The 27,763-nt window shown below is 35.3% G+C and overlaps 1 protein-coding gene across 3 annotated transcripts in view; it reads right to left on the bottom strand.

Moving 5' to 3' along the window:
- ATR (ATR serine/threonine kinase) overlaps positions 1–27,763 on the bottom strand; it is a 121,085-nt gene that overhangs the window by 82,206 nt on the left and 11,116 nt on the right. Inside the window, exons 5-21 of one of the 3 annotated variants that reach the window (XM_037525846.1) lie at positions 26,006–26,178; positions 25,339–25,530; positions 24,044–24,234; positions 23,201–23,353; positions 22,127–22,319; positions 21,645–21,907; positions 17,487–17,677; positions 17,301–17,401; positions 16,941–17,112; positions 15,233–15,403; positions 12,893–13,087; positions 10,325–10,510; positions 5,299–5,391; positions 2,875–3,005; positions 2,186–2,329; positions 1,272–1,365; positions 92–217 (exon numbers count right to left, since the gene is read on the bottom strand). In XM_037525846.1, coding sequence (XP_037381743.1) covers positions 92–217; positions 1,272–1,365; positions 2,186–2,329; positions 2,875–3,005; positions 5,299–5,391; positions 10,325–10,510; positions 12,893–13,087; positions 15,233–15,403; positions 16,941–17,112; positions 17,301–17,401; positions 17,487–17,677; positions 21,645–21,907; positions 22,127–22,319; positions 23,201–23,353; positions 24,044–24,234; positions 25,339–25,530; positions 26,006–26,178 — 2,769 coding nt within the window. Of the gene's footprint in view, positions 1–91; positions 218–1,271; positions 1,366–2,185; positions 2,330–2,874; positions 3,006–5,298; positions 5,392–10,324; positions 10,511–12,892; positions 13,088–15,232; positions 15,404–16,940; positions 17,113–17,300; positions 17,402–17,486; positions 17,678–21,644; positions 21,908–22,126; positions 22,320–23,200; positions 23,354–24,043; positions 24,235–25,338; positions 25,531–25,989; positions 26,179–27,763 lie in introns of those variants that run through there. The other 2 variants (XM_037525847.2, XM_037525848.2) reach the window with 2 other exon arrangements.

Raw genomic sequence — 27,763 nt, 5'->3', positions numbered from 1 at the left:
ACTGAATCTCAAGCAAATATGCCATTTGTCAACTAGTCTTTAAACGTCCAACCTATCATTCCTGTTGCTTTCCAGTTATATATTAGTATACCTGATTTTTATACAAGGTTTCCTTCAAGCTTGTGAGAGCATGAATACGAACATCAACATTTTCATGTTGAATTGCTTTCATGGATAGCTGAAGAGTTATCTGAAGATCCGTAGTCTCGGAGGTCTCCTACATGAAAAGTACAGAGATATCTTATTTTTTATTTATTTATTTTTTTTTTGTGGGACCCTCTCCGGTGGCCGGGGAATGAACCCGTGCTGCAGAGGCTGCGGGCAGCCTCGCAGTCCAACGCTCAACTGCTGCGCCACGAGGGAAGACCCCAGATATATCTTATTAACCACTTAAGGAACTATCTCAAAAGACCTAGATTCTCAGTAAATTTAACATAAAATAATTAAACTATAAGTAAACTAAAAGTAATTTTAAAAGTAATTTCCATCTCTTCCATTTTATAGCATTTGTCTCTGTTAGTAATTCGGGGAAACGAATTTCATTCTAAAATCTTTAGATCTAGAGAAAAACTTTATTCCAACTAAATAATTTTTCTTATATAAAATAAATCCATGGCAAGAGTACAAGTTGTCCTTACTGACAATGTGCTACTTAGCAGTCTTGAATGAAGTCAAAGTACTTATTTTATGACCATGATGGCATATCCAGTAAAAGAGGAAATAAAGTCTTCAAAACCAATCTTAAGGTCTGTAGTAAATATCTCTGCTATTTTGACCCAAGGTCAGATATCCCACTTTCTGCCCTAAATTAATATATTATTAATTCCAGAGTTCACAGGATTTCAAAATGATGAAATTACAGATCATACTCCTTCTAAAGAAACCAGTCAGATGTGACATTTCATACCATGGTTAGTAGTACAACATAACTAGAATCCTCCCTAGTTTTTCTTTTTTTACTCAGGGCATGCAGCTGACATAGCTTCTGGATTTGGGGAATTGTAACTAAGGACATCTTGACCTGGGTAGTAAAGCATGAGAAATATATTCTTTGCTTTCTGTTCTATCACATGCTATTATATCTTTGATGTAAACGCTAAAACTTACTTCTAAAAAGCACAGATTCATGAAAGGATTACCTAGTTACCAAGAATTAGCCATCAGAATGATTACCCCTAGATATGGTTCGAAGGAATGTTTAGTCAATGTATTGGAACTTAGAAAAAATTTTACATCAGTTCTCTCAAACCATAAATAAAAAAACTGAATACCTTTCTATATTCTTGTAGAACTGCTTTTATCTTTTTTAATTCTGGATGATCAGGTAAAAAATATATTTCATGAAGAAAATCTTGCACAGCATCCCTAACAGTTGGAAGAAAAAAAATTATTTACAAAGACAATGACCACCATAAAAATATAAAGTAAAGGCTGAACTAAGGCTAACTTTATCAATGCTTTAAACTGCTCACTGATTAATGACATGCAAAACATTCTTTATTTTCTAAGAACTCAGCTAATTAATATTGGCAAATAATCAAATCTAAGAAAATCACCCAGCCTGATATGTTGGTGACCCTAAATAAGCTATACTCTTGGTATACTTGGAATACTACTTCAATTTGGGTCAGCTGGGTGACTTGTTTTAACAAACTACATGTGACAGAAGAAACATGATTAAGTTTGGAAAAAGGTGGGTGAAAGGCTAGTCAATGAAATAATACGGATTTCAACTAAGTAAGCTACAGAAAGCAGTCGAATATCCCTCCTTATCTTTCGCATGCTATCCAACTGTCTAGTCGAATATCCCTCCTTATCTTTCGCATGCTATCCAACTGTCTAGTCGAATATCCCTCCTTATCTTTCGCATGCTATCCAACTGTCTTTTAAGTGTGAGGAAAGGAAAGTTTAGCCTCATGGCTTTCAAAATTGATGAAATATAATTGTAGATTAATGACCCATTAATGAATGAGTTCTAAATATAACTGTAATGGAAGAATTGTAACAAATGAAATAGCATCAGTTCAATATGTATTAATTTAAAGCATGTCAATTACTTTTGTTTACTGATAGACTCTAAAATTAAAAGGAATGTGAGCAGTTTCCTATTAAAAACCCCTGAGACACAAATACACAGTAATTAAAAGTTGCTATCTTTATTATTCTTATTGGATGTAAGAAATACCTGTTTTCAATTATGAGGTAGTGAAATATAGCTGCAGTTTCTTTAGGCTGGATGTGTATGAGAGGCAACAAAGCTACTATTACATGACTGAGAAGGGAGCCAAGATAAGCGTGATCCAGACAACGAACAAAGCAGTCCCAAGCTCTATGTGAAAAAAAACAAAGTTAAAAGCCACATTATTTTTATTATTTGTAAATCTCCATCAATGCAGTTAGCTGAACAAAAATATACAGAAACAAAAAGATTATACAAGGCAACTGTTAAAGATTGTATTACATATTGAAACAGGGTGATCTCTACATTAAGCCAAAAGAACAAGGTGAATAACAGTAATTATGTCCTATCCTTTAGATATTTCTGAGTTAATTACAAGACTGGTGTTTTCTTTAAAACATTCCAATTAACAATTCAAAAAGGTGGAGATGGATACATTAAATAAGGTTGGCAGTGTTGATAACTGGTGGCGTTAGGCAATGGGTATGCAGTGGTCTATTACACTATCCATTTCCCAGTATATTAAGATTCCATAGTAAGGTATTTTAAAAGAAGTAAACCCATGCTCTTCCGTATAAACAGGCTTTCTATCTTAATTATTTACAGTGTGAATCCATTTCCCCTCAAAGAGGTAAGAATTCAAGTTAGTGCTACTGGGAAATTCAAAAAATCTAATGGGCTTAGGCAGCATATACCTGCAACACAATTCAGGAAAATCATCCTTGAATCTAAGGCCAGTTCTCAGCGTGGTCATCATCTTCACCCTCACAGAACTGACATGTTTGGGTCCCATCAATTTCATCAAAGACATCAAACTGTTCAAAGCCTACAGAGAAAGCAGGACTTTAAAATAAATCTGTAAACAAGCTGGCAGAAACAGATGAGCTCTAAGGACAAGTCCTGACCTAATATCAAAGTACTACTTGCTATCAACATAAGGGCTAAAAAACATTCATCAGTTCATTTTGTCCAACTTCTTATGTAGGAATAATGAATCTGAAAAATACAAGATGAATTGTGTTGTGTTTTTTTTTCCCCTTTGAAGGTGATTTGCTACTTTGGTACTGGTAGTCCTTTGAAACAGTAATTTTCAAATTCATTGGGCATGCCTATTAAATTTTCTTCATATGAATTTTGAGCTACTATGAATCCCACATATTTTTCTTCTAATGGTATTAAATCAAGTATGACTTTAGTAAAAAACAGTAACATTCATATTTTATTCTGTGTATGAAAGAGAATCAGACTTTTATAAAAAGCTACAGATTCTATGAAGGGGTAAATAAACTATTCAACCAAGCTTAAGAATGTGCCAAAACATGCAAGTTCTTTATGGTTTAAAGTACAAACTCCAGTTTTCTTATATTTGAGGTTATTTTCTCACTGGAGGTAACAATAAGAAAGATAACACAAAGGGTCAGATATACCAAGTGACATCACAAGAACAAGTATTAGTTGCTGAAATTTGTAAAGCTTAATATTATACCATGTGTTTTTATTTTTTTTTAAAGATTTATTTATTTATGCATACAAGATCTGGAGTACAGGCCAGAGATGCGGGGGGTGAGAGGATTTACCAGAGACAGAGTGGGAAGCAGAACTGGCAGACTAACTGAAATACACTGCTGAGGGGAGCAGCAGGCAAGTCAGGAGAGGCCTGCTGCACCATGTGGGTCACCTCCCTGGCCAGCTGGGAAACTGAACTCATGCTGCAGTGGCTGCGCACAGCTTCATAGGTTGTGTCTTAATCCCTTGCACCACCAGGGAGGCCCCCCATGTGTTTTTAGCTCTTTAAGGTTATTAAGAAAAGGGGCATATGGATTGAAATAAAAGCATTCATGGAATTTTACTATAATTCTACTGACAGCAGAGGTGGAAAGAAACAAAAAGGGGAAAGTTAATCATTATCCAGAATTCTACCCCAATCTAGGAAGAAAAATTTCCAGTGGTAATCAATTGCTAGTCATAATGAAACTTCTCTACACCAAATGCATTTAAAGGTAAACTGAGGGCCTCCCCAGTGGCGCAGTGGTTGAGCCCTGGGTTGCAAAGCTGCCTGCAGCCTCTGCAGCGCCAGTTCGATCCCCGGCTGCTCCCCGGCCACAAGAGGAGGGTCCCACATGGCGCGCAGACCTCTCCTGCCGCCCGCCACTCCCCTCAGCAGTGTACTTCGGTCCTTCTGCCTGCTCTGCTCCCCGCTCTGGCTCTGGTGAATTCTCTCACCCTCCCGTGCTTCTGACTGTACCCAGTGCTTGTATAAATAAATAAATGTTTTAAAAATAAATAAATAAATAAATAAAGGTAAACTGATAAGTACTAAAGTTACTTTAGTTTCTATAATTTAACAGTTTTGGTATTTAAAAATACCCTGGATCATGATCCACATTATAAACCAGTGAATTTAATTATGCAACATTTGTTTGAACTATCAGGGATTGCTGCTGTTTTTTTTCCCATGAAGGTAGATATTGTGACAACATAAGCCTGAGGGTATCGGGGCCACTGCTTGGCACTTAAGAGTTGCTTTCAGGGAAATTGGGGCCTCCCCGGTGGCGCAAGAGGTTAAGACACAATCTATGAGGCTATCTGCAGCCACTGCAGCACAGGTTTGATCCCCGGCCAGGGAGCTAACCACATGGTGCAGCAGACCTCTTCCTGTCTTGCCCGCTGCTCCCCTCAACAGTGTATTTCAGTGATCTACCTGTTCTGTTCCCCACTTTTTCTCTGGTGAATCCTCTCACTCCCCAAACCTCGGTCTGTACCCCAGTTCTTGTATGCATGAGTAAATAAATCTTTAAAAAAAAATTCAGGGAAATTTAAATTAAGATTAAATCTGGCAGTATTGTGTCCAAAATCAAGTTATTTCTGTATTTACACTTTTAGCTGCAGAGCCAACAAATTCCTGTAAGCCAGTATGCTTTGGGTTATTTGTCTGTAAATGCTGTAATTCTTTTTCTTAGGCTCACCAAAAGTTTACACAAGTTATTCAGGGATACAGAATATTACGTTTGATGATTTCTTATCTTTAAACATCTATAGCTAAAATCAGAAGACACACTTTCTGCACATTCTAGATTAATTCTATTCTAGTATTTTGCAACTCAACTATCACTACCTACCATTTTCTTATCTTCAATGCCAACACTGGAGCTCAGTAACTGCATGTTAAAAAAAGCCAAAATGCCCAACAACTTGGGTTGCAAATAATCAGCCTAAAGGGGAAAAACACAAAAAAAAATTATTCAAGTTTCATAAGCCAACATTTATTTAAACTACATCATTTCTATTTTACCTAATTACATTGGAATACAGGGGAAAAAAACGTGAATTTTCTCATAAATCACACATTTTCACTTCTAGTATTCAAAAAATTAGTGAAACTTATTTATTATCACCATGAGAAAATGATTAAAAAGTACTATACAATAAAAAAATCACGAGCTTTGAATTACAGTGAGCTGAGGTGGGATCCTTAGTATCTGACTCATACCAAGCTCAGGATCCAGAGTGAAGAGGACTTTATTTTAAGGAGAAAAGCAGAAAAAGATAAGGTACTGACCCTATTCTAGTACATTTAGAGGTAGGATGGGAAAAAGAACTTGATGAAGTAAAGATACACTGTCCTAGCAATGGTCTGACATAGAAGTCAATATTCTCTCAGATAAAAGCACTATAAAAGGGTGCAAAGCCACGGGCATCCACTATTACTGACTATGAGAATTTTAGGTCTCCTGATATGAATACGGCTAATTCTCTCTTGAAAGAGTGTCTAGAGAGAGAGGGAGTATGTTTTAAGTTAGTCAAATCCCAATTTTGACACTTCTTAGTTCGTGATATTGTATAAGTTACTTAAGTACACTGAGTTGATAAAATGGGAACAATGAAAATCCTATATTGTGAAAAAATAAACAATGATGCTTAAAAACAAAAATTGAATTTAAAAATAATGTAACATAAAATGAAAGAATCTATTGTATGGAGTTGCAGAAATTAGGTAACATATTAAGTACTTAAAATATAGAAAAGTATTAAATACATTTAAGTTGTTCCTATTATCACAAACTGGAAATGTCAGTACTCTGCAAATAATAGTCCTCTCTGTCAAAATCTTTGTATATAGGCAGGATAAGGGGCAAGAAAAAAAAGCTGGGGAGGAGTCGCAATTAAAGTATTTTCCAGTTCTAAAAGAAAGTTGCGTGGCTTGATATTGTTGCTTCTGACTTAGGTACCTTCAGGTTACATACACTGCCCAAGGAAGGAGAGGGACATGGTAGAGTGGAAGTTAGGTGTTCAACGTTTCCTCTGATCAGATGTTGGGAAAAACTTTTCTTTAGCCAAGCACAGAGAATCATTTGTCTTTCTAAGCTAAAATTACATTTACTGGGCCTCCATGGTGGCGCAAGGGAATAAGACGCAACCTATGAAGCTGTCTGCAGTCACTGCAGCACAAGTTCAATCCCCGGCCAGGGAGATACCCACATGGCACAGCAGACCTCTCCTGGCTCATCCACTGCTCCCCTCAGCAGTGTATTTCAGTCAATCTGCCTGTTCTGTTCTCCACTCTGTCTCTGGTGAATCCTCTCACTCCCCACACCTCTGGCCTGTACCCCAGTTTTTGTGTGTGTACATAAATAAATCTTTAAAAAAATAAAATAAAATTACATTTACTTTGCAAACTTCTGATTTGGATTAAGATTCAACTTAGAGTTAATAAGCCACATTTCACTAATTGCCCAGGATTCTTAAATGAAAAGCAGATATAGATGACACACATATGGTTTAAGTCAACATTCTAATTTTAAAGTTCTTCATTTAGACAAACACATAGAGTTCATTTGCCACTCACCAAATATTTATTATGTTCACCTAGAATATTGTGTCAGTTACTTTCTTCACTAGTTTACACAGGAGACTAACAAGAGCAGAAGACACTAAATGACAATGTAAATAAAGTTGCAATAAGTGCTAGAAGGAAAAAATACATATGATAAGAGTAGAAGTGGGATGAAGGAGTTTAGAACTAAAGAAGGTCTAAAAGGATGAGAAAGATCCAGAAGATTATTCCAAGAGAATATCTAGTGCAAAAGTTCTGAAGCAAGAAGACTGACATGTTTAATATATACAAGTAAAATAATGCTGAAGCATAGGGAGGAGGGAAGAAAAGAGCTGTGCAATAGTTGGAAAGGTACACAGACAGTATAGCCTTACAGATTTTTAAGAGCAGTGAAAATCATAGAAGGAATATAAGCAAGGAAAAGACATTATTTAAGTTGTAAGAAGAGTACTTTGAATATATATAAATTTTGAGTACAGACATAGAGAAGGAAGAGAGAAAGGAAGAGAAGATAGCGGTCTCTACAATTGTCCCGGAGAAAGATGACAGGCACTTGTATGTGGATGGTGGCAGCAGAGAGGGAAAGATACATTTTGGAGATATACTTGATATGATTTGCTGATATTAATTCTAAAGAAAGATAATGGAGGGCTCATGTGTTAACCAGGTTTTGATTTGAGCAACGAGGTAGATATAATGGTACCATTTCCTTAGATAGGGAAGACTAGGAGAGAAAAAGGTGAGGGAGGGAAAATAAAGATTTCCAATGGACACATAATGTTTGGATTTGTTTGAGATGCTTATAAGACAGGCAAGTAGAGATGAAAATGAGGAATTTGGATAGTCTCTGTTTGCCAAGCTCTTTCATCCTCAGATCCATTTTCTGCCCTTTCCTGTCCCAGGAGGCTAACCAGGTTTCATCACTCAAGATCCTTTCCCACCTGGCTTCTCAATGAACTCAATTTAACAAAAAGCACCAAGGCAGGAGTGAGCATGGTATTTATATTTCCAGCTCCCTCCAAGTTTGAGGTGGTTCTGGCAGTGGCTATATCCCATTCCATATAATGAGTTCTCCCCCTCACCCCATATTATGGTTCTAGTTCTCAACCAGGTTCTAGTAATACCATTTCTATTCCTTGCCTAGGAATAAGGGAGCATAATTTTTCTGCTGTTTCTAGTCCCTGCTGTTTTTCCTAATGCAGCCCACAAAAATGAAAATACCCCTTCCTTAAATCATTTTCAGTTAAAATTTTGTGTGTATACCATGTTTCCCACTAAAACCTAACCTGTATAAACCCACATGTCCAAAGCTAAAGAGAGCACTGAAATGGAATTTCAACTATGAAATCACCAAAATATAAATCAAATTAAAGCAAAGTCCAGGGGAGACCAGAATCTCTCTCATTTAAGCTAAGAAAATGATACAAAATTCGGAATCAATCTAAGATTTAGAGGATAAACCAGAGGAAAGAGTCAATCAAAAATGAAAAGAGGACAAAAAGAAAATTAAAAAATGTGGTATCAGAGATATTACATTGGAAGGGATGGTCAGATGTACTAAACACTAGCAAAAGGCTGAATATAAAATAGGAACAGAAAAGACACACTTGAACTTGAGAGCAGAAGATTGTTTTTGACCCTGGCAAGAAGAATTTCAGTTAGAATAGTGAAAGCAGATTCTTAATAGAATGAACTAAAAAATAAGTGAGATATTTTCTCAGGATATTTTGCTTATAGTCCTTTCAGTCTCCTGAAATGAGGACAATAAAAAAAAATAGTATGTCTGAGGAATTATATATTTTTTCAGATAAAAAAATAAAATAGTAACATGATTTCAGATACAAATTTAAGGTAGGGAAAAGTGAAAAGGGACAATATAGCTGCTAATTTCTCTTCAAAACAATAATGGATTTAAAGACATTTAGAAATGATAAAGTTACTATGTTATGCTAAGGAACAGACAGTTGGGGAAGCTACAAATATATTCTAATATAGAGTTAAAAAGTAGTGAAGAAAGATAAACTTAATATTAAAATTTTTACTCAGTGGAAGGAAAATCATTCAAAGATGCGTATTTCTTCAAGTCCACTACATATTGTTAATAGCTTGCTGTGACCATGCAATTTAAATCATCAACCTTTTCAAAATACAATACCCCATGTTATGGGATCTAAAAGAGCCAAACTTGTAAAGACAGAGTCAAATGGTGGTTACCATGGGAGAAGGATACATGTTTAAGGGTACGAAATTGCAATGATAGTAAATAAGTTCTAGAGATCTAACACAGTACAGTGAACAGAGATAACAATATTGCATTAGAGTCATCAAACCTGCTAAAAGACATTCTGTAATTATTCTACACTAAAATGAAACAGTTATGTAATGACAGAGGAACTAATTATCACAATGCCAATAGTATTATATTAATGTACGAAATTAACATGCTGTATGCCTTAAATTAAATTTATATAATGTAATATGTCAATACATTTCAACTTAAAAAGATTATCAATTATGTCATTTTAATGTTTCAGGATCCAATTCAGAATCTTACATGGCATATAGTTACTATATTTTTTTTCCTTCCTAATTCAGATTTAATTCATATAAAATTTTTCATTGTATACTGTATTGTTCATTGGTTTTTAGTATACTCACAAAGTTGTGTAGCCATCACCACTAATTCCATAGTGGAAAATGAAGACAAATGATAATAAACAGATAAATGGGAATGAAAACAAAGATTATGGCAACAATTTCAGAACCAACCTAACAAAGCCCTTGGTAGCGTTTGGTAACTTGTATTCACTTTTAAAAATGAAATGAATGAGACCTGACATAAAATTAGAAATCAATTTTGACAAATAATATAACTAAAAAATTCTTAATAATAAGCAGGTGGGAAGGCCTCCCTGGTGGCACAGGCGGTTGAGCGCAGCGCCATGAAGCTGTCTGCAGCCTCTGCAGTGCCAGTTCAATCCCCACCAGCCTCGGAGATACCCACATGGCGGGGAAGACCTCTCCTGTCTTGCCCACTGTGCCCCTCAGCAGTGTACTTCAGTCAGTCTGCCTATTCTGTTCCCCACTCTGTCTTGAGTGAATCCTCTCACCCTCCCACACATCTGGCCTGCACCCTGGTTTTCGTATAAAAAAAAATCTTTAAAAAATAATAATAAGCAGGGGGGAAATGATTACCAATAAAAAATAATTAAATTGAATGAAAACAAATTTTGACTATTTGTAAATTGCAAAAAACATAATTGAGATAAAAAAGGAGAAAAACAAAGAAATCCAAACAACATATGCCTTACCATTAGTTCAGGTGATGTGATATCTCTTGGGCCCTGATACGGATCATCACTAGATGCGAATGAGGCAAGTATTGATAAACCATTGAAAACCTGTTGATAGTGTTCTCCAATACGTAGCAATAATTCATTATGTAATCCTTGAAAATCCTGTCTCAACAGGCTCCCCAGTTCAATTTCTGTTTCATTCTAAGCCAGAGACACATTAAAAATAATTTATTTTTCTAAAATACTAGCATTTACTAGGAATACATCTATTGATTTTAACAAAGTAAATTAGGAATGCAAACTCAGGTGACAATATTTACTAATGTCTTTGGGAAAAGGATTCTAAACTTGTTTTCCCTTGGTAGGTCTTCGATGAGCTACAATTAATAAAGAGAAGTGATCAGACTTTATTTTGAAATAAAATTGAAAAAAGGAAGTCCTAGCCTTCTATAAGGTCTTATGATATCACCAGCTCATTATTCATAATACATAATCCCTGGGAAAAAATATAGTATACTTCAGAACATAGTCTTTCTGGTCAGAATGTTAGAATTTAAACTCCAATTCTGGTCATTTGCTACTTGTGCTGTGATTGTCCTACTCTGACTTCTCTCTGCTTGTTTCCTTATTTATGATATGAAAAACTAATAGTAACTTTTTCTTATTATGTAACTTAGAGGAATAGGTGAAATAATCCATAAAAATTATTTAGCAAAGTTTCTGACAAGTAATAAACAATCTCACATTATTCCCATTTCTATAATTCAGATTTTCTTTCTCAAAATGAATAAATATACTCAATATTCAATAACTCTCGTGTGGAAAGAGATCTATGCTGGCACATTATAACACAATATAATGGCAAATTATGAAACAATAAAGAAAATAAATTAACATCAGAGTAAATAGTAGAGAGCACATATGTGTATCTGACAGGTACTTTGGTCCCATGTAGTTTCATGTTATTTAAAGGTGTCATCGTTGGGGTCTCCCTGGTGGCACAAGGGGTTAAGCACAGCACTATGAAGCAATCCGTAGCCTCTGCAGCACAGTTCGAACCCTGCCTGGCCGGGGAGCTACCCATACAGTGCAGCAGACCTCTCATGTCTCGCTTGCTGCTCCCCTCAGCAGTGCATTTCAGCAGTCTGCCTGTTCTGTTCCCCACTCTGTCTCTGGTGAATCATTTCACACACCCCACATCCCCCACCACACCTCTGGCCTGTACCCCAGCTCTTGTATGCATAAATAAATAAATCTTTAAAAAAAAAAAAGGGTGTCAGGGCCTCCCCGGTGGTTCAGCGGTTGAGCGCTGGGTTGCGAAGCTGCCCGCAGCCTCTGTAGCGCCGGTTCAATCCCCAGCTGCTCCCTGGCCACTGGAGGAGGGTCCCGCATGGCGCGCAGACCTCTCCTGCCGCCCGCTGCTCCCCTCAGCAGTATACTTCGGTCCCTCTGCCTGATCTGCTCCTCACTCTGGCTCTGGTGAATTCTCTCACCCTCCAGCGCTTCTGACTGTACCCAGTGCTTGTATAAATAAATAAAAATAAATCTTAAAAAAAAAAAAAATGCTTCAAAAACAACAACAACAAAAAAAAATGGGTGTCGGGCCTCCCCGGTGGCACAGCGGTTGAGTGCTGGGTTGCAAAGCTGCCCGCAGCCTCTGCGGCACGGGTTCGATCCCCAGCTGCTCCCTGGCCACTGGAGGAGGGTCCCACATGGTGCACAGACCTCTCCTGCCGCCCACTGCTCCCCTCAGCAGTGTACTTTATTTATAAATAAATAAATCTAAAAAAAAAAAAATTATAGCTTATGCTTCTCCTTTGGTGGTGTACTAACAATGACACCCTTTTTTCTTTTTTTTAAAGGAACCAAACATTTCTTTTTTTTTTTTTTTAAAGATTTATTTATTTACTTATACAAGCACTGGGTACAGTCAGAAGCGCAGGAGGGTGAGAGAATTCACCAGAGCCAGAGTGGGGAACAGAACAGGCAGACTGAAGAAACACACTGCTGAGGGGAGCAGAGGACGTGGCAAGAGAGGTCTGTTGCACCATGTGGGACCCTCGCTGGTGGCCGGGGATCGAACCAGTGCTGCAGAGGCTGCAGGCAGCTTTGCAGCCCACTGCTCAACCACTGCGCCACCAGGGGAGGCCCATAAGCTATAATTTTAAATTTAAAAACTAGCAGGAAACTGGGTCTAGTTGTAATGAAAACACTAAGTAACTACACTAAACACTGATACTAACTACAGTTGGTGGAGATTAACTCTGCCTATAAACACTTGTATATTATTAAACAGCTTATAGCTCTGATCAATTAAAAATTTCTAAAATGAAATAAGCTAAGAACCTGATCCATGAATGGATGACTATCATACGATACTATGATGAAATGGTCACAGGAAATAACAGAAGGCTAATTTTAGTTAATGTGCTACGTTAGCTCCAGGACAAAGTTTATATAATGTCGTTTGAACTTCTATTACTCTAAAATAGGTACCCCTTCTCCTTCCTACAAGGATTACAACAGCTTTCCTATAATGCTAATTTAAACAAAAGAGCAAAACGTATACAAATATTCAATTACCTTCAGATAATAAAGGGCACGTTCTAATTCATCTTTGGAACAGGAACAGACCAAATGAGAAAAAATATATTTGAAGTTATTTATTAGAATCTCCCTACGATTGACATTTAATTGTTTTCCTAATGTTCGAATGAGAGCAGAAGCTGCAGGGCTTGCTTTGGCAGCAAGGTCAGGTAGTAGAACTTGCAATGTCCTCTGAAAAAGAAACACTACAATTACTAAAAAAAATACATTTATCAAGGTAATAAAATATTCACATAAGTTACGTGCAAAAATATTCTATAGTGCAAAACAAATTATGAATCAACATATGACTTATATTTGAATTCAGGTTTACCATTTATTCATTCAACAAATATTTACTAGCAGCTACGGTGCTTCAGGAATGGTAGACAAGGCAATAAAAATATGCACGGTCCCAAATGGCACAGAATTTACCTTACATTGAGGGGAGATACCAAAAAGAAGCAGAGAAGATAATTTCTCATGGGTATGTGCTCAAATATACTCACACCCTGAGGCAGAAGTAACAAGCTTAATGTATTATTTAAGCTAACATATTTAAACAATAAGCAAGAGTAGTCATAAATGTAAAATGTTATTTTTTTTAATTGAAAAGTTGATGTTGATATTAAAGACACACCATTAAAACATGGCAATTTTGGTCTATTTTGGGTCTCCCCTGGTGGCCCGGGGGTTGAACGCTGGGCTGCAAAGCTTCCCACAGCCTCTGCAGCGCCGGTTTGATCCCCAGCCTCCAGCGAGGGTCCCACATGGCGCGCAGACCTCTCCTGCCGCGCCCACTGCTCCCCTCACCAGTGTACTTCGTCAGTCTGCCTGTTCTGCTCCCAGGTCTAGCTCTGGTGAATTCTCTCACCCTCCAGCGCTTCTGACTACCCAGTGCTTGTATAAATCAATCAATCAATCAATCAATCTTAATTTTGGTCTATTTTTTTTAAGATCTTATTCATAAAATATATACAAAATTTCAAACACAAAATGGCTGGCCTTTCATTTATTTATTCAGAATGTAGCCAAGGAATACCTTCTACATGTCAGTCACTATCCTGGGCACAGGAAATGTGACAGTGATTAAGAGTCAGCCTCTAATCTCGGGAGACATTTACACTTAACTTGTGTTATGTCTCTCAATTTAAAGTTAATCTGTTACAGATTGCGAAGCTGCCTGTAGCCTCTGCAGCGCCGGTTGGATTCCCAGCCACCAGGCGAGGGTCCTGAATGGTGCACAGACCTCTCCTGCCGCCCACTGCTCCCCTCAGCAGCGTACTTCGTCAGTCTGCCTGTTCTCTTCTCCGCTCTGGCTCTAGTGAATTCTCTCACCCTCCCACACTTCTGATTGTACCCAGTGCTTGTATGTATAAATAAAAAAATAAATAAATAAATAAATAAATAAATAAATCTTTAAAAAATTATTAAAAAATAAATAAAGTTAATCTGTTAAGACTATTAGAACATTATAAGGTAGTTTCTACAAAGTATTAATGATTATGTTAGTAGATACAAAATATTCCATAGCTTAAATATCTGATGTTTAATTTCTTCTCAGGGTACTATTTGGTTTTGCTGCTTATATTTTAATGAACATTGGTGCTGTCTGGCTCCCAGTGTAGAAATGCTGCATGAAAATCCAAGAGTATCTTTGTGCACTTACCATAAATTATCATATTTCCTTCTAGGATTTGAACTATTTATAAGCATTTAAGTGTGTTAAAATATGACAATATTGTAGGAAAAAGTTTTATATGAGTCACTATTACAATTTATTAACTAAGAGTAATGATAAGTTTTGCCTTTGGAAAAAGGTATGAAGATAATCTAACCTAGATCTCTTTCAAACATTAGCCCTAATGACTTTTCTCTTTTTTTCCCTAATGATTTTTCAAAGGCTTCCCAACCCACTTCATACTACATACTATGTCATCTGAATTCACAGAAGATCAACTATACTACTAATATTGCACACAATTCCAAATCCTTAGGGGGTAAGATGAATTCATTCTACTGTGTATTAATAATGGAACCAATAAAAGCACTAAAGACAGAAGGGCTTAGTCAACCAAATCAGTATCAATCAATTAGTATTAACCTATCAGAACAGCTAAACATATAGAATGGTTCATATCAACATAAGCTTAACTTTTCTAGCCCAATAACAGCATATAAAAGTCAAAAGAAAACATGTAATTAGAAAATCTAGGGCCTATATGTTGCTCAATATACATGCCATATTTTCTTCAAAGAAAAAAAATCTAGAATGGAATAAACGCAAAATATTAAATTAAAAACCTCAGTTAAATCACCTGTACTTTGCAAACTTACAGTAAGGAAACGATTAAGATCAGGAAAGTCAAAAACGTTGGCAATTTCAGACAAGGTATTTAAAGCCATTTCTCTCTGGTGAGCCACATCTTGTTTTCTCATCTCAGCATTCTGGCACGGAGTACTAGGAAGTGCTGTCATTTGACTGGAGTGAAGGGATTCCACCAAAAACTAGAACAAAATAATGTCTTATTTTTCACACATGAAGAAAATTTAACTGGCATTTTTTAAGTTGACATATAATACCACAGTATACTAAATAAATTACTTGAATCATCTTATTGTATGTTTATAACATTACTGACATAAATTATGTCATACAGATGCAGCAATCAAGTTTACTTAAGAAACCTAAATATCTTGTTAAAGATTATACCTCCAACACAGGACAAACTCAGTATTTTAACACAGCCTAACTTTCCAGCTGTGAATAGAATCAACGTTTTTTAAATGTCTTATCTATAATATCAACGCATTATGGAGGTTATCATCACTAAAAAGGTTAAAAAAAAGAAAGGCTATTCGGGGTTTTTGGTGGCTCCATATGAATTTCATCAATATTTGTTTTATTTCTTTGAAGAATGACATTGAAATTTTTATTGGAATAGCACTGAATCTCTAGCTTCCTTTTGGTAGGATGGCCATTTTGATAATGTTAATTCTTCCGATCCATGAGCAGGGGATGTCTTTCCATTTCTTTGTGTCTTCTTCTATTTCTTTTACAGTGTTCTATAGTTTTCTCAGTATATGTCCTTTACTTCTTTTGTTAGGTTTATTCCCAAGTATTTGATTTTTTTTGTTTCAATCATAAAAGGGATGGTTTTAATGATTTCTTCTTCAAATTTATTGCTTGTGTATAGGAAGGCTACTGATTTTTGCGTGTTGATTTTGTATCCTGCCACTTTACTAAACTGATTGATTAATTTAATCAGTTTTTCTGTGGAGTTTTTGGGGTTCTCTATGTATATTATCATATCATCTGCGAATAGTGACAGTTTGACTTCTTCCTTGCCTATTTGGATTCCTTGTATGTCTTTCTCCTGTATTATAGAAGATGTGGTATACATACACAATGGAATATTACTCAGCAATCAAAAAAGATAAACTCATGCAATTTGCAGCAACATGGATGGATGGAGCTGGAAGGGATCATGCTCAGAGAAATAAGCCAGAAAGAAAAAGAAAAATACCAGATGGTCTCACTCATAGCAGGAGTTTAGAAAACCTAAATAAGGGACCAGGAAAAAGAATAACTATAATAAAGAAAAAATCAAAATCAACAAGCAACTATAAACCAGAGATACACTATGCGGGGGAAGGGGTCAAAATAAGAGGGGTGCAATTGTATTGGGAACATAACCAAGATGAAAATGCATACATTGTGCAAAAATGAAAAATGATGTAAAAGATATATTTAAAAATAAATAAACTTAAAAAAAAGAAAGACATCTCTTAATAGATTAATAATAGAGTATAATAATTCAACATATCATTATAAGGTGATTTTTCCCTTTACTCATTTATAATCTACATCTTCAGACCAAGATGCTAAAATGTAAATCTAGAAGATTTATATTCTCTTAAATAAAATACATCATTTTAAAAAATACATCTTTTAAAGCAAGAAATATGAAATATATATATATGCTCTTTTTTCAGAACTCTTGCAAAATACTGCTATTTCCTATAGTTAAGGCTAATGACTCACCTGACAGATAGGTTTCTTATACTGACTGAAGAAGTTTTGCAGTTTAACACTTTTAGCTGCAGCCATAGCTCTGATTTCTGTGTATGCTGCTCCAGAGACAGATGCTGACTTGGATAATAAACAATGTAATAAATGCAAGAGTGCAAAAGGTACCAAATCTCCTTTTGCTGCCCTATAATGAAAAACAAAATGTTACATTCATGTCTCAGAAATTAATGGAAATCCGAAAATAAATGCCAAGTGATATTACATATCATTCTCTAATCACACCTGTCATATCACCATTTCTAATACCAGGCAAATAAAATAAACAGAATGGCCAGAATTAAAAAGGAAATGTACAAATACTGCCAAATATACCTTCCAATATCTCCTGTTGTAAGAATCAAGGTGTCCTTCAACTCATTATTTCTTGAGATTTGAGCATGTGTATATGCTTCCTTCATTCTTAGGACAAAAAGCTAAAACAATAAAATTAACTAGTTAAAGAAATTTCTAGAGCCAGTTTTATTAAAATATGTATGTTTAAAAATAAAAATTATCAACCTCTTTTATAAATCCATCTTCAGAGTCCAAGGATTCCAATATATGCTTGATATTTCCACTAAAAGCCACTCTAACATCCTTGTCTGGATCTTCCATTAAATTTAATAAAGTCCCGAGAACTATTTTAACATCTGTTTCATCTTCTCTAAAATCAAGGTGCTTACAAAGATGATGTAGATTATCTATGAAAGCTAAAGAGCAAAAGCATATAATATCTAATTCAACACATTAAACATCAAAGTTTTACTGTAAAAATATTATCAATGGGAAATACACTATAGATTCTAAGTTACCTTATAATATCAACATTTAATATTTAAATTTTAGAACACACAAAATTGTGAAGGATTAAAATGAACACTTATAAATTTAATTTACACTTAAAGTTATAAATAATTTAAATCTAAAATGAATACTAAAATATTTTAAGTTATAAAATAGTCACTTAAGATTTCATAGATCATTATATGTTACTAAAACAGACTTAAAAGAACATCTCACTGATGGACAAATTCCTACAACTCTACAATCACCCAAAGCTAGATAAAGAAGAAATAGAACACCTAAACAGACCAATTACAAGAAGCAAAATTGAAATGGTAATCAAAAACCTTCCCAAAAACAAAAGCCCAGGACCTGATGGATTTACAAATGAATTCCACCAAACATTCAGAGACAAATTAGTGCCTATCCTTCACAAACTCTTCCAAAAAATTGAAAAGGAAGGGACAATACCAAACACGTTTTATGAAGCCAACATTACACTAATACCAAAACCGAACAAGGACAACACAAAAAAAAGAAAACTACAGGCCAATCTCCCTAATGAACACTGATGCAAAAATCCTCCATAAAATTTTAGCTATCAGAATCCAACAATGTATCCATAAGATAATTCACCATGACCAAGTAGGATTCATTCCAGGGATACAAGGATGGTTTAACATCTGAAAATCAATCAACATTATCCAACACATCAACAAAAAGAAATATAAAAACCATATGATAATATCAATAGATGCTGAGAAAGCTTTCGACAAAGTGCAACACCCATTCATGATAAAAGCCCTTGAAATTCTTGGGATACAAGGAACATACCTCAACATCATAAAGGCCATCTATGACAAGCCAACAGCCAGTATCATTCTCAATGGTGAAAAACTGAAAGCAATTCCAATAAGATCTGGAACAAGACAAGGATGTCCACTCTCACCACTGCTTTTCAATATAATACTGGAAGTCCTAGCCAGAGCAATAAGACATGAGAAAGACATACAAGGAATCCAAATAGGAAAAGAAGAAGTCAAACTATCACTATTTGCAGATGATATGATAATAGACATAGAGAACCCCAAAAACTCCACAAAAAACTAATTCAACTCATCAATCAGTTCAGTAAAGTGGCAGGATACAAAATCAACACGCAAAAGTCAGTAGCCTTCCTATACACAAACAATAAATCTGAAGAAGAAGAAATAAAAAAAACCATCCCTTTTACTATTGAAACAAAAAAAATCAAATATTTGGGAATAAATCTAACAAAAGAGGTAAAGGACCTATACAAAGAAAACTATAAAACACTGTTAAAAGAAATAGAAGAAGACACAAAGAAATGGAAAGACATCCCCTGCTCATGGATTGGAAGAATAAACATTATTAAAATGGCCATCCTACCAAAAGCAATATACAGATTCAATGCTATTCCAATCAAAATCTCAATGTCATTCTTCAAAGAAATAGAACAATTATTGATGAAATTCATATGGAATCACAAAAAACCCCAAATAGCCAAAGCGCTCCTGAAAAAAAAAAAGAAGGGAATGGAGGCATCACACTGCCAGACTTCAAACTATACTACAAAGCCATAATCATCAAAACTGCATGGTATTGGAACAAGAACAGACATACAGACCAATGGAATCAAATAGAAAACCCAGAAATAAACCCACAGATTTATGGTCAACTAATCTTTGACAAAGGAGCAAAGACTACGCATTGGAGCAAAGAAAGTTTGTTCAATAAATGGTGCTGGGAAAACTGGGTCGCTACATGCAAAAGAATGAAGCTTGACCACTACCTCACACCATACACAAAAATCAACTCAAAATGGATTAAGAACTAGACATAAGACCTGAAACCATAAAATACATAGAAGGAAATATAGGCGAAACACAACATGATATGCACATCAAAGACATCTTTACAGACACATCACCCAAAGCAGTGATAGTGAAGGCAAAGATAAACAGCTGGGACTACATCAAATTAAAGAGCTTCTGCACAGCAAAAGAGACAATAACAAAAACAAAGAGAAACTCCACCAACTGGGAGAACATTTTTGCACACAACACTAATGATAAAGGACTGATCACAAAAATCTGCAAAGAGCTGATGAGACTCAACAAAAACAAAGAAAATAATCCTGTCAAAAAATGAGCAGAAGAGCTAAAAAGAAACTTCTCTGAAGAGGAAATGCAAATGGCCAACAGGCATATGAAAAAATGTTCAACATCACTTGTAATCAGGGAAATGTAAATCAAAACTACCATGAGATACCATCTCACACCAGTGAGAATGGCACATATTAAAAAAACTAGCAACAACAAATGTTAGCGAGGATGTGGAGAAAAAGGAACTCTTCTGCACTGTTGGTGGGAGTGCAAACTGGTCCAACCACTATGGAGAGCTGTGTGGAGATTTCTGGACCTACTAAACATAGAGCTTCCATATGATCCAGCAATTCCACTCCTAGGGATTTACCCAAAGGACACAGAAACATCAATTCCAAAGAACACCTGCACCCCTATGTTTATAGCAGCACTATTTACAATAGCTAAGCTTTGGAAACAGCCCAAATGCCCAAAAATAGGTGACTGGATCAAGAAGATGTGGTACATATATACCATGGAATATTACTCAGCATTCAAAAAAGATAAACACATGCAATTTGCAGCAACATGGATGGCGCTGGAAGGGATCATGCTCAGCAAAATAAGCCAGAAAGAAAAAGAAAAATACCGGATGGTCTCACTCATAGCAGGAATCTAGAAAACTTAAATAAGGGACCAGGAAAACGAATAACTATAAGAAAGTGAAAATCAAAATCAACAAAAAACTGTGAACCAGAGACACTTTTTGGGGGGTGGGGGGCGGGAGGGGAGGGATTGGGGTCAGAATGGGGGGGTTGCAATTGTATGGGGAATATAAAAATAAAATTTATTATTAAAAAAAAAAGAACATCTCACTAATCAAAAAACTGTGAATGAAGAACAGTCTTAGTCTTAATGTGAACACCACATTGTAAGACTTAGGGAGTCCTAGAAACCACCTATCATATCAATACATGATTTTATATGCCTGTATGTTTAAAACAATACCAGGGGCCTCCCTGGTGGAGCAAGGGTTTAAGCATCAGCATTATGAAGCAATTTTCAGCTACTGCAACGAAAGTTTGATCCCTGGCCAGGGAGGTGACACACATGGCGCAGCTGCTCCCCTTGGCAGTATATTTCAATCAATCCACCTGTTCTGCTCCCTACTCTGTCTCTGGTGAATCCTCTCATTCCCTGCACCTCTGGCCTGTACTCCAGTTCTTATATGCATAAATAAATAAATCTTTTTAAAAAATATATAAAATCATATATTGTTTTCAAAGGTTGAAACTTACTAAAACAAATGGATCTTCTAAGTATTTGTGTAAATATCACACTCCCAACAAACATGCAATTGCCAGTGGAATATATAATCGACATTATAGATTATATATAGCAAATATATAGAGAAAATATAATTATATATAGAAAATATAATCTATAGTCCTCGGGCAAAGTATCTAACTATTGGTAGTTCTGAGGACAAAGTGAGGCAGAGGACATATTAAGTAGTTCCTGGTATCAATAAAAAGGATTTAGAATATTGAACCTTACTATATTGAACTTTCAAACATCAGATATGCACCCTTGTAGTATCAGATCACTAGAGCATTTTAAAATCCAAATATTAATTCCCTTGTTACTTCTAAGATGCAATATAATACTGGACATCCCATTTATAAATAATCATTACATGACCATTGAACCTATAAATAAGTCCAATTTTTTAAAGCTTCAGAGATTACTACATTTTAAAATATTAAATAAATTATAACAAATCACTCACCAAGTTTCACTGGACTAGATGTTTTTTTCTTCAGTAAGAAAAGGAATGGCTTGCAAATAGAAGCTTTCAATCGAGAAGAGGAACATTCATGTTGAGAAGTGACTTTTAGGCTCTTACAGAAGAGGTCAGTATGTCGATGCTCAGAAAAAGGTTCTGTTAAATAACTTGTCAAATAAAACATGCCATGAAGCATACAGACAAGTTGACCAAGTATAGAAGCAAATTCTTTCTTGACAATATCAGAATCATCTCTGACTTTATCTCTGAGAAAAGAAAGAAAAGGTACTAAACCTTCTTGCTTAATTTTGTGGTCTAAATAGTCTTATTTAATTTGGGACAAATAATGATAAGACAAAAACTAGAAGGAAAAAAATTAAATACTAAAACTGAAAGCAGTATTTGCTCTATGTACTCAATAATAAAATTGCCTATATGATCTTTCCAATCAAGTTATATATTCAAATTAAAATATTAATACATACATAAGAATCTTGGGGATTCTATTATAAGAATTCTGCTGCTGCAATAAGATAAAAAATCCATTAACACAACTAGCCCGGATTACTTCATGGGAGCTCTGCAGGGCCCAGTTGTAAATTGAGGTTCTCCATTCAAGGAATATTCTTCTTGGAAACAGAGTTAGAAGAAATACACATCGTGACTGTGCTTGTGGTGCTGAAAAAATTAAGTGTATTAAATAAGATGTCTGTTAGTTATTTATATATATATAAATAAAATCACATAAACATACATTTTCATTCTCTACATAAGGTCAGGTGACATTTAAAATGCATGTAATCGTGGGCCTCTTTGGTGGCGCAGCAGTTGAGCACTAGGCTGCGAAGCTGCCTGTAGCCTCTGCAGCACAGGTTCAATCCCCAGCCGCAGGCGAGGGTCCCACATGGCACGCAGACCTCTCCTGCTGCCCGCTGCTCCCCTCAGCAGTGTACTTTGGTCCTTCTGCCTGCTCTGCTTCCTGCTCTGGCTCTGGTAAATTCTCTCACCCTCCCATGCTTCTGACTCTACCCAGTGCATGTATAAATAAATAAATATTTAAAAAAAAAAAACTGAAAAAAATAAAATAAAATAAAATGCATGTAATCATTAATTAAAAAGTTCCTTTTCTAAAATATAACATGTGCATTGAACAGGGTCTATAGACAATCTTACCAAATAATTGAAAAAAAGCAAATTAAAAATCATAATCATCAAATAGGGGGAAAATTTTCAGTATTTTTTCTTTTCCCTTTTTTTGGGAATCAAAAATTTCAAAGTCTGATAATGCCAAGTATTAGAGAGGATTTGCAATGATAGGTACAGTCAAACTCTGTTAACAGGAATATTAACTGGAATCTTTGGAGAGCAATGATGCAGAATAGAGTTGACAATGCAAAAATCCTATCATTTACTACGTTTACATGTTAACTCGCTTTTCTGAATTATTAAAAATATACACCCCCTCTTTTAATTATTGAAAAAACAGAAATAAGTGTTTGAAGGTCTATACAGAAATTAGTTAAAACAAACCACACATACACATTTCTGTGATCACTTACAGTAGCTATCTGAAATCCTCTGGCTTAAGGTTAGAAGATCAGTGGTAAATGTGGTCAACTTTAAAGAGTCATCATTAGAATGGGAATAAATCCATGGAAGGGATAGCATTCCACATAAATCTTCCAGAATATGATCTTCAAATGAACTTTTTACTACAGAAACATACAACAGGAGATTAATTATATCTTTCTTAATCACATTTAACCACATCTTTTCCAATAAAAACATATTCTAACATCAAATGGAATTACAGGGAGCATTCAATAAACAGGGATTCTTAACATAATGATGACGTTCTAAGGTCTGTGAACTTAAAAAAATGGAATGTTGGGTCTCCCCGGTGGTGCAGCGGGTTGAGCGCCGCGCTGTGAAGCTGTCTGCAGCCTCTGCAGTTCAGGTTCGATTCCCGGCCAGGCAGGGAGAAACCTACATGGCACAGCAGACCTCTCCTGCCTCACCCACTGCTCCCCTCAGCAGTGTCTGGTTCGTCTGCCTGTTCTGCTCCCCACTCTATCTCTGGTGAATTCTCTCACCTTCCCGTGCCTGTGACCTATACCCCAGTTCTTGTATAAATAAATCTTTAAAAAAAAAATGGAATGTTGACTATAAAAATGTGCAATCACACAGTTTTTAGGAGAAGGATCATGGCCTTCTTCAGATTCTCAAACCAAAAAATTGAAAAGTTATATATAATTCCTATGCTCTTAAGAATAAAATCAAAATATCAGTTTGAATTTAGAAGTTACTAACAAGCTAATTAGAACTGAAATCCAGAAAAAACTTTTGGGTATACAAATATTACCTTTAAAGGTTGTTTCAATCTACTGATTATTTGCACTTACCTTGAATGTAAATCAAAGCATCACATATTTTCAGTACTTTATCAATGATGGTCTCCAGGTCAGGCTTTTGAGCAGAGTCTAAGGAACTCTTACAGCTCTTCAGCACTTTTGTGTAAAAGTCCAAAGACATCCAAGTTATCACTACTGAAGGTTTTTTCTTACATGTCTCTTGATAGTCCTTGAAATTATGGCTACAGTAAATATAATTTTTAAGGCAGATAATTAAAATGGATTTTGTTATAGTCGAAGTTAATATTGTAGTTAAAGCCCAAAGAAATTAAATTGTGAATATAAAACTAACCTGGAATTTAAAAAAGCTCAAAGTAAATGTACAAATCAATTACCATAATTATTTTAAGTTCAATATCTTTGTCAGTCTAATTCATTCTTAGAACTTGGTAATTAAAATTAATCTAGGCTATTTAATTGTGGCATCACCAGTTTTAAAAGGACAGAAGATATGCCTACTTAATTAATAACCAGCTTAATAAACCCTTAATAACAAGACAAGGCAAAGTTGATTCTAATTAGCTATTATCTCAAATTTCCAAATGTAATGCAATCTGAATTAGTAGTTTCTCTAAAATCTCCTTTATAACTTCGTGTTGCCTAGTTAAGAGTCAGTAAAATGCATACATTGTACAAAAATGAAAATGATGTAAAAAATATATAAAATTTTAAAAATGCTCAAAAAATAAAAAAATAAAGAATTTTGGAAAATAAAGTCAGTAAAAAAAAGATTGTGTAAAAAATTAATGAGCATTAGTCTATAATGTGGCATTACAAATAAGATACATCTTCAGAGAGTTCATACTTTTCTCATTACTTCTAGTCAAATAATTAACCATCTTAAGAATATTGACCAAAATACATTTCTCAGGAATATTAAATTCCTACTCTTATTATCAAAAGGAAATGTTCTATAGACTTAGGTATTTGACAAAAATAACACTGGTTTCTGAGTTGTATAGAAATTTGTTATGCTAATTTCCCATGTGTCCTTAGTTAAGTTAGATTAGGCTTCAGAATTTCTTTTTAAAAAGCCCAATCTTTGGTTTGTAAAGTAGACATAATTGGATTTACCTCGAATTGTTGTGAAGATGAAATAAGATATGTAGAGTACTTAATACATTACTTAACATTCAGCAGGTGCTCAATAAAAGACAAATTTCTTATTTATTTCAGTTAAGTTTGTTTTATAAAGTCCCACAAATCAAGTGAATAGTAAGCTCTCCTTAAACAGTAAAGCCATGTTCATTGCAGGAAACCCACCAAAAAAATACAAGTTGTTTTACCAGTCCACGTCTTGGGGAGAACAATGAGCGGTACACAGGGCTGTCAGTTGTAGGACAACAGCGATTCCTTCTAAAGTCTCAATAACAGGATTCTTCAGACCACTGTGTTCAAGGGACATCTGAAGGGATTCTGCTTTCTGTTTCAGTGCACTCCATAATACACTCTTTTTGTTCATATCCACATGTTTAATTCTATAATTCATCACAACCACAGTATATTCATATTTAATAGAGATTTGGTTTAAATATGAAAAATACTTAAAGCTATGTAAAATTAAAACATTTTAAAGAGATTTAAAACAATTTTCAGAGCAGACTAAAAATATCAGTTCTGGCCATTTTCAAAAGGTTGGTAGCATTCTTTAAATTTGCTGATAGAAGTATTATCTCAGAGACTTTCATATATTAAAAAGTTAGACAAGGCTTAAAAAGTCTTCTAAGTAACTATACTTAGTCATGAAATGTTTAATATTAGAATAAACTACAAAAATTATTAAAATAATGTAAGTACTACTGTGATAATTTTAGAAAGAACAAATGTTCTTTGTGTATTTAAGTCAAAGCATTTAACTTTTTATTTAAGTCAAAGCCATAAAAGCATTTATGGCTTTTAAAAATGCATAAAGGTTTATTAAATGACTAAATACAAACTGAATGCAGGTCATACTCCTCAGGCTGTTCTGGTACACTTCTCAAAGAGTTTAAAGATGAACTGAGTCGACACCTCTTGGATACTTCATCACTATTGCAGAGGATTTCCTGTTGAATTTGGCTCTGAATCTCCTCAAAGATGTCCATACTTTCCATTTTTAAGGCTGTATAAAGTGGACCCAACAAATACTGAGAAAGAAAAAATAGTTTCAAAAACTGTCTTTTAGTAAGCACATTCATATTATTCTTATCAAACAATGCATTAGGTATTAGTTATTTATTTTCTAATAAGAAAAAATTTTTGGAGTTTAAATGGGCAAAAACAAAGACCTAAGTTAACTACAGCCAATAGAAGAGTGTGTGTGTGTGTGTGTGTGCGCGCGCGTCTCTCTATAAAGAACTATGGTTCTACAATCTTAAAAGGCTTAATCCTTAAAAGATTAATCCTTTTCTTGATAGGTTGTTTTTCTATTAAAATACCAAAGAAATATTGCCTAAAGAATTCTTAACTTTTTTCACACTAAAAATCCAGCAAGACTAAGAGATAAACTGAAATATTTAATCAAGTTTCTGCATATCTATTTTATTATTCTGGCTGCCTCCCTATGTCCAAATGGGGAAAAGGAATAATTTTAAACTAGTTTTATGTACCCACAGGTTTTCTAAAAATGACTAATTATAACCTGCCAAAGATAAAATCTATGTGAGAGGTCAACATTTTTGCAATTAAGTTGATAGCTGACCTCTTTTAATTAATAGTGTAACTAAAATATTTACATTTCACAAGTTCTGGTAACATCTGGCAAAATGGCACAGGGTGAAGATACAGGGCTTGCTTCCTTCATTAACTTAAAACTAGATCACAGCAGAACAAAGCCAAAAACCTCTAAGGAAAAAGAGACAATAGTACACACTAAGAGCAACAGTCAGAGAGGGATAGGAAAAATTTTAAGTGATTTGTGTTTACAGTGATAATGGGGCAGCACAACCCAAAAGAGGGACATATGATTGCTGCACAGAACATCCTGCACTTGCTGACTAAGGGGCAAAAGTCACAATCAGGGACTCAGAATTGCCCTGGAAAGGGGCCACACAAGTTGGTGCTCAGGACAGAAGGTGAACTGTTAAAGAATGGCAGGAGCAGAGACAGGATTACTGATTTGAACCTGAGGTTCTCAACAGAGAACTAGAGTCCAAACCTGTGAGGAGAACCAGGCCACAGGTCTGATCATCTGTGTCTCCACATAGAACAGGCTACTACTCTAAGCTGAGGCTGGGATATTCAAAATACCTGCTACCACCCACCCACAACCCCAAGCTAAAACCAAAACAAGTGAACATTTGCACCCCAAAATAAGTCTGTGTGCTGGAGAAAAAAGAGAACAACTCCCAGCCTGTGACCCTCTATCATTTACAACTACAATCCATGCCAGTGCTGCATCTACTGCTCAAATATAGCCCAGAGGTAGAACCTGACACAAGACTTCATCTGAGACACTTAGAGCCAGGAACTGGCTTGGAGAAGGGGATCACTGTGGGACCCCACTAGACATTTCTAGTACCCACAACACAGTCAGAAACTTGAATCCCTGACACTCACTGGAGCTGATCCTTTGGTGCCCTACTGTCTTGGTCCTTCTATACCTCAAAAATTCTACTCCATTTGCAGTTCAACTCTGATTAAATTTCTCTGAAATCAAAGTAAAAATCTGTAACAGGAAGCCAAAGTCATTGATAAAAATCATTCTATTCTAAATGTACATTATTATTAAAG

This window comes from Talpa occidentalis, unplaced genomic scaffold (genome assembly GCF_014898055.3).
Source record: "Talpa occidentalis isolate TD23 unplaced genomic scaffold, MPIMG_talOcc4v2.1 talOcc4.4, whole genome shotgun sequence".
In the NCBI taxonomy this organism is placed as follows: Eukaryota; Metazoa; Chordata; class Mammalia; order Eulipotyphla; family Talpidae; genus Talpa; species Talpa occidentalis.
The sequence above is the reverse complement of the archived record's forward strand: the minus strand, read 5'-3'. Positions and strand labels throughout refer to the sequence as shown.